General features: G+C 51.7%; 1 protein-coding gene across 7 annotated transcripts in view; it reads right to left on the bottom strand.

Annotated features, from left to right (window-relative positions):
- RHBDL3 (rhomboid like 3) overlaps nucleotides 1-7,780 on the bottom strand; it is a 65,707-nt gene extending 57,927 nt beyond the window's left edge. For 5 of the 7 annotated variants that reach the window (XM_053960543.1, XM_053960541.1, XM_053960538.1 and 2 more), the window contains exons 1-2: nucleotides 7,047-7,780; nucleotides 6,503-6,659 (exon numbers count right to left, since the gene is read on the bottom strand). Coding sequence is in view for 2 of the 7 variants with exons in the window: in XM_053960547.1 (XP_053816522.1) it covers nucleotides 3,063-3,182 (120 nt within the window). In the remaining 5 variants the exon portion in view is untranslated. Of the gene's footprint in view, nucleotides 1-3,062; nucleotides 3,322-6,502; nucleotides 6,660-7,046 lie in introns of those variants that run through there. The other 2 variants (XM_053960547.1, XM_053960542.1) reach the window with 2 other exon arrangements.
- Between the last annotated feature and the right edge of the window lie 53 nt (nucleotides 7,781-7,833).

Here is a 7,833-nt window from a genome sequence, read left to right on the forward strand (position 1 = left end):
CTGACCCATCAATTACTTTGCTGGGTTATCAGAGCCCTGTCTACTGCCCGCTCCTGATTCTGGCTTTCTGCAGGCTTTTTGATAACCCATCAGTTCTCTGAGCCTCACATGTCCACATCTGAAAAACAGGTAATTCCTCTTGTGCAGGGTGGGAGGGTGGAAGGCTGGAGAGAGCCCACTGCAAGGATTTGCCTCACATCTTTTGTTCTATCACATCTGCCTTAAAAATGCTGTATAGGAGGAAGCTCCACTTTAATGTTCACAACCATGTGAACACTGCACAAGTCCTTGCCACTTGGAAACTGAAAAAATAAGCTGGAAACTGACTCTGATTTATGCTTTGTAGAGAGACTGGTGTCAGCTCACCTCTGTGACCCAGACTTGCTGCCTCACTGTCCCATGAAACAGAGGAAATTCCTACTGACTTGTTTAAGAGTTTCATCTATCCTGGATTTAGGGGACAGTTGAGAAGACAGCAGTTTCCAGGGGGCAGCACTGGGATAACCACCGTCTTAGGATCCCTAGAAACATTTGTACATTTCCAGGTTTGTGGTTTTTTATGCCTCATTCACCTTCCCAGAAAAAAATCAAATTGATTAAAACAACAAATATCAGACTCTTATAAGACTCTCCTCACAGTGCTATTAGCAAAGCAGAAATCTGGTCAGAGTCTTATCTAGTCCTAGAAGAACATTTCCTTTCACATGGTGGGCAAATCTAAAGCAGAATTGACTAGACAGACAGTGGGGTATCAGACCACTGAATTCCTTTTCATTAGTTAAGTTGTTGGCTCCCCTCCTCCCTATGTCTCCATTTATAAGCTCTCATTTATCATCATAAATCAATCCAGCATTTTAAACAGAACATTTTTTATGTTGCTTTATGGAATGCTGCTCTGAGAGCTACAATGACATCACAGCTGAGCTGTTATACACTGTCAAGGCTGTGACAGCCAAACCTCCACTGTGTTATATTTTTGTGGTTAATAACACATAAAGAACTGACCTTGTGTCAGTTCTTGCTGGCCAAGCTAGAGAGCTTCCATCAGGCTTTCAGATGTAATAGCAACAACACAAAATCAACCCCTGGTTAGGTCTCAGGGGGCACAGAGTAGCACAGAGCAGTTGAAATTTTCAGAGATGATGCTCTGTAGCCTGCTTGTTTCAGCAGGAAATCTTGGCGGAGTAGAAGGAGGGCATTTACACCGCTTCCTGCTTTTCTGACTTGCAGATGATACATGATACCTCAGGCTTCTGTCACATCATCTATTGCCAGGTCTCAGCAGCTTCCCATAACCAATGCAGCTGCAGGCTTTAGTTTTGTTGATTATAGAAAACAAGGTACCAGAGTCAAATAACAATGCAAGTAATGGCAAGACACTGCAAGCTGGATCTGACCCAAGCTGTCCTACCTCAAGGTCAAGCAGGAAGGCAGCAGCGGAACTGGGATGAGAATCTAGACTTCATGAGGGACAGCTCCTCTCCCAGGAGTCCAATCCTGCCAGGCACTCAGCATTTCAGCATCTCCTGGGCCCCCTGGTAGGACTGAATTGCTAATGGCTGCATTTGTGTAGAGGCTGGAGTAACTCCAAGGGGCTCACGTGTATCACAACAGGAAATCTTTCTTGTAGGACCATCCAGACAAGCACAAAATTTGTCAGAGAAGAAAAGGTCACAGTCTGATGTAAGCAAGCAATGGGATTTGGAAACCTAGACTGTGAAAGCTCCTGGAAAGCCACCCTTTCCAAGTCAAAGCTACGCATGCCCCTGAGTCAGGCATCTCTTCTTAGGACTGTCTGGCAGTGTTGTAGCAGAGGTCAACCTGCATCACACGCTCCCTCCTGACTGCACTGTGCTCAGAACACAGACTGGGGAATGCAGCTCTAACAAGCAACTGCACTTCCTCCACTGCCCTCTGGGAGGAAAATCCAACAGCAACCGAATTCTAGGTGATTCAGAAGGAAGGGCTGGGGGGTGAAGAACAGGCTCTGTCCCTAAGCATGCCTGGGCTGCTTCCTCCAGCAGCATCAAAAAGTTAGAGAGAGGGCCGAGGGGATGTGCCATTGCTGGACGTTCAGCTCCCAAGTGTCCCTTTTGTAGTGGCGCAAGACCCGAGTCAGAGCCCACTTCAGAAAGACATTTAGTATCTCTGCTTTATGTCTGACAGGCTGGAACAGACCCTGCACTTACCGCTGCAGACTGAGCAGACACTTTTCAGTCCTCATCCCAGCTGAGTTTGCTGGGAATGAGAGCTGTGAGCAGTCCTGGGATGCACCAGGAATGCAGGATCTCTCACATTCACTGCCTCCCAGACAGGTGCACGGCGAGCTCCTGCCTCCGGGTCCGGCAGATGCAGAACATCTGCCTCAGCTCTGCAGGCACTGCCGCTCAGCACGGCAGGAGCAGATCTGGAGTGCGCACGACCCCTTCGCGTCCTTCTGGGCTGGGTGAGCAGAGAGTCGGTGCCAAGTTATCCCACCCTCACGTGCCATCAGAGCTCGGAGGGTGGAGAGAAGCCATCAGGCCTGTCGAGCCGAGGAGAAAACTTATTCGACTGTTTGTTGCTCGGGGGCTGGAAGAGGGAGCAGCTCCCGAGAGCGGGAGCGTTTCACATCTGTCACCCTCAGGGTGGCTGTGACTCTGGAGAAGCTCTCTGTCCTCCAGCAGCCGCTCGAGCCAAGGCGTCAGCCCCTCTCCAGGCTCCAGAGTCGCGTCCGTGCGCAGTCCGATGCCCCTTCCCGCTCAGCTGCCACCCGCCGGCATCTCCCCACCGGACGCGGGCACCCAGCGAACCGGGAGCCTGTCCGGGCCGCTGGGGCTTAGAAGGACGGGAGCTGCGGCCCCGGGGACGGAGCCAGCCCGGCGGCTGCTGGAGCCCGCAGACACCCAGCGGCGGGAGGCGCGTAGGGCGGCGGGAGGGCGGCGAGGACGGCGGCTTTCCCTGGTCCCGCAGGGTCACCGGCCCCGCTCCTGTGCCCATCCCGGGCTTCAGCTATGAATAGCTTGAGCCGATTATCCCGGCCCGGGGGAAAGGGGGGAAGATACCGAGCAAAGGAAACTTACATCCTCTGCGGCCATAGGTAGGACATCTTCGGAGTCCAGCACCTCGATTTCTTCCGCCTCCGAGCTGGCAGCCACAGCAGGGGAAGAGCTGGCGTGAGGCTCCGGCAGCCTGTCTCCCATGCTTGGAAACGGTCCCCCTCCAGCCCCCGCCCCCCTTCTCCCCAGATCCTTAAAGAAATTAAACCTAGCTGCTGGTTGGCAAACTTTCAAGCGCAGCCGAGCCTCCCTTCATGACTCCCGCAGCCGGGAGGGGAGGAAATCCTCCATCCACGGAATATCCAATTAGCGCGGGCAGCGCCGGCGGGCGGCATCCCGGCGGCCGAGCTCCGGCCGGGGCAGTGACCCCTCCCCGCCTCCCGCCCCTGCGGCCGAGCCATCGCCCGGGGACGGGGGTCCGCCCTTCCCGGCGCGGGGGGAGCCCCGGGGGCTCTTGGAGGCAGAGCCCGGAGCTGCGGCACGTCCGAGGATGCGGGCTTGGCGGCGGCGGCGGCGGCGGCGGCGGCGGGGGGGGGGGTGGGGGCAGCGCCGGGTGGCCCCTGCCCACGGCCGGCACCGCCTCCCACGGGGCGACCCGCGGAGGCTCGGCCGTGACCGGCACCGGGCAGCCCCTGCGGCGGCACCCGGCCGGTTCCAGTCCTGCCCTCCTGCCCACGGACAGGTGACCAGACGTGCCGGTTCATCGGGGCTCCCTGCAGGCGACTTCTCTGTCCTAGAGTCTCACCGTGAGAGGCTGGTGTGGGGTTTCACATCTTTTACCATAATTATTTGTTCCTATATGTCGGGATGGACAACTTAACCATCTGGAGCCTGGATTAGGAACTTGAGGAATGCCTTGACTGCCGGCAAAAAATCCAGCAGTTTTAGCTTCTTCCAATCAAGTACAGAAATAGCAGGTTGGCAAGGGGGAAGGGCAAGCAGAGCCAGGCTGATCCACATGGTGCCTGTGCCTCTGCTTTCTGCTAAAAGCCAGACAAAGCACAGTCAGAGCAGAGTCCAGCACCACAGGCCATGTTTTCTTGATGAAAAGGTCCAGTACCAGATCAGACATACCTCAGCCACGAGTACAGAACCAAGCTGGAAGTCCCTATTTTCTCTACAATCTGTTTAAAAATCAACCAACCACAAAAATAAAAAGTAAACCAAATCAGCTAGAATACCTCTGGAAAAGGAGCAGGATCTTCCATCCTGCAGTAGCAGAGCATGCAGCAGAGAAGCAAAACCAGAGCCCTTGGACCGGAAGAGAACTTTTCAAGCTCAGGATTCAGGTAGGAAAATGACAACAAAATAAAAGCTCTTCTGAGGTTTTCAGTGCAGCTAACGAAGAGGAGGGCTTCTGTCCCCTTAATGACATCAGTGAAACAGAGCAGACCTTCTGCACATTTAAAGGCAATTCCTTGAGCCATTTCTCCCTGGTCTAGAGCCTGTCCAGCCTGCTCTCCTGAAGCAAAAGAACAGGATACCAAATCCAGCACTTCTGAGAAGCACTAACCCACTTCACTCATATAACACCACTCCTGCCAAAATATTCCAGGCACTAAACAGTGATTATACAAACAATCTCTTTTTGATTGAAAAACTAAACCTCATCAAAACTTCAAAACAGATGGATAAGCAAAAATATGCTATGCCAACAGAAAGAAAGAGTCATTTAAACATGTCTGTAGGGAGGAGAGAAGTGAGTTTTTAGAGTAAAGAGAGAATACATGAGCTGAATTTCAGGGGTAACAGGTTCCACTCAGTTGGGGACTCTATCATCTCTGATTCCAGATGCAAGTGGGAAAATGACAACTGTGGAGTCTAACATGAATGTAATCAACAACAGGGAGAACCCCCAAAACTCCTTACCTTAACACCAAACTCCCACTAAATTGAGAAGTTGCTGCAAAATTACAAGTCCATTTTTCTCCTCTAAGGACTGTTTTTCACTAGTGGTAATGATAGGTTTTGGTTTTTTTTTTTTTTCAGGGAAATATCTCTGCACATTGCACATATGAGCTAGTGCTGTGCTATAATTGTCACGGAAAGGAAATTAACAGTATTCTAATGAGGAGTTTTGTTACAGACAAATTATCGTCTTGCACGTGTGTGAGAGGCTCTTAATTTAGAATGTCATTTCTCTCCACTGCATACCCTAGTGACTCTACCTTGGAAGACAGTAATTGCTAGATAAACTGGGGGCTTTGTGGTCCACCCCAGAGCAGATGCAGACAGAAGGAAGGGCTTCAGAAGAAATGCAGACAGAAAGGACTTGAGATAATAAACCCCAATCCATTTTCACACTCAGTCATATAGGCAACTTTTATATTCCAAATACTGCAAACAAAATGTAGATGTATGTCCTCCCTGCATTGGAAGTGGCTCAAAGGTCAGCTGATGAATATGTAACCCCCCCCCCCCCCTAAAGAAGGGACCCAGCCAACATCTGTTAGCTAAGCCCTCTGGATTGAAGATAAACACTTTGTTCACCGGTCCTTCCTCCACCTGAAGTAGCCCCAAAGCTACAAAACTTCCCAGTTTTGACAAGTAGCTTCCCAATTCTTCCCTTGTAACTTTTACAAAACTTCCCAATTCTGACAAGTGGAACTATGTGGAGAAAACTACCCAGCTTGATTTCCATACCAGAGCCCAGCCAGCTGGCCAGACTTGGGAGACAACTTCTGAAGGAAAATGGAGCATTTTGGATCAAAACCCCAAAATGCTGCAAACAAACAGAACCTTAGGAGGATATTAGATAGCACATACACAGCTGGGACTGGATCAGACCTGTCAGATTAACCCCTTCAGACTTATGAAAACAGCTAAAAACCTCTAAGGAGCACAGATGGTTTGAAACAAGGGCTTAAACTCAAGTCCAAAAGGTAACAGTGGTAAAGGACTCTTTGAGCATCATACTCCTTGTGCTGGGACAACACAAGTTTACCTTTCAGAACCAATATGAATTAGACTATATGTGCTACCATTTGGCTTCCCCCTGACTCATGGGTACTCTCCCTTCTGAAGTGAAGGAACAGTGGGAAAAAATAAAGTCCAACCTCTTTTGTGATTTCTAACTTGGATGGAGGATGGTTGAAAGACCATCCTCCTGACCCTTCCTATTCCATGTTGTACTTAGAACTTTCCAAATGCAGCACTGAAAAAGCACTAGTCTTTCCACCTGCAGCCTCTTCTACCACAGTAACTGTTATTGGTTGCAGCTGGTTTGAATTGTTCTTTTGGTTAGGGAAACAAATCTGCCATTAACTCTTTTTGGGGCAGTTGTCTTAAAAGGGAGCTCTCCTATCAGGTCAGCCTTGTGGTATTTTAAGATGTGTCTGCTTGTTTTTACCTGTCACCTGCTGGTGACATAACACAGGTTCATTCCTAAACAAAAGAATTGTTTGAAATGGAGACCAATTAGTAACTCAAGGTTAATTTCCAACATAAAATAAAGTCTTGCTTACTATTAATCCTGAACTGACAAACTTTCAGACAACAGGTCAAAGCTGAGGGGCGAAGGATGTGTCTCCAAGGAAGATCAGTCAAGGTCTTTGTCCTCTCAGTGGCTTTACACCATGGTCAGGGAATTCACACATCAGACTGAGCAGGAAGAAATTGAGTCTGGTTGTGGAAAATACAATGAAAAAAGTTGTTAGAAAACTGACGGCAGCAGAAGAAAGAAAACAAGTCACTGTCAAGAGTAAGTGGACTGGAGTGCTGCTCCTTCTTCCCAGCCCTTAATTGCAGCAGCTAACTTTTGGACATTCTTCATTATATACTCCATGAGAAGAATTTCCCCTCACGGTAATTCTAATCCTCATAGGATCCAGGAGGGCTTGGCCAGTGGCAGCAGGGCTCCCTCAGGGAACACCGACAACCTGCCTGGATGAGGCCACAGCAGAGCTGGATACCAAGACTTGTATGCTCTTCCCTAAGAAATTCCTGTCCCCAAACCACTGTGGAAGGCCTGTTGTATATAAGCAGGCGGGGATCCGCTCCGTCCCTCACCTGCGCTGGCCGCCTCGGGCCGTGAGGGCGGGCAGGCAGCGCCTCAGGCCAGGGGCGCGTCCCTCAGTGGGGCGGCAGAACCCGCTCCCGCCGGGCCGGGCTGACGGAGCTGCTCGTTCCACACGGGAGCGGCCGCTCGGCCCGGCCGGGCTGACGGAGCTGCTCGTTCCACACGGGAGCGGCCGCTCGGCCCGGCCGGGCTGACGGAGCTGCTCGTTCCACACGGGAGCGGCCGCTCGGCCCGGCCGGGCTGACGGAGCTGCTCGTTCCACACGGGAGCGGCCGCTCGGCCCGGCCGGGCTGACGGGGCTGTTCGTTCCACACGGGAGCGGCCGCTCGGCCCGGCCGGGCTGACGGGGCTGTTCGTTCCACACGGGAGCGGCCGCTCGGCCCGGCCGGGCTGACGGGGCCGTTTCCCCCTCCCGCCGCTCCCGGGCTCAGCGCGGCCCCGGGAGCTCAGCGGCAGCGCCCCCTGGCGGCCGCTCCCGGGCGGGCTGGGGTCCCTCGGGGATTCCCTCGGGAGCATCCCGGGATTCCCCACAGCTCCCCGGGAACGCCGCACTGCCGGAGCCTCTTTAACCAACACGAAAATATTAACCAATCCACTGCCCACAGCTTCCTACACCCCACGGAACTATTTGTTTTTTTCTCACAGTCTTTGTCCTTGACAGTAAATACAAAGTTCATGGTTGACTATTTGCATTTCAGCTTTAAAGTATTATATAAGGCACTTTGGTCTTCTGATATAAATCAGAAATAAACTTCTAATGGAGGCATGAGAGAACTG

This window comes from Vidua chalybeata, chromosome 19 (assembly GCF_026979565.1).
Source record: "Vidua chalybeata isolate OUT-0048 chromosome 19, bVidCha1 merged haplotype, whole genome shotgun sequence".
In the NCBI taxonomy this organism is placed as follows: Eukaryota; Metazoa; Chordata; class Aves; order Passeriformes; family Viduidae; genus Vidua; species Vidua chalybeata.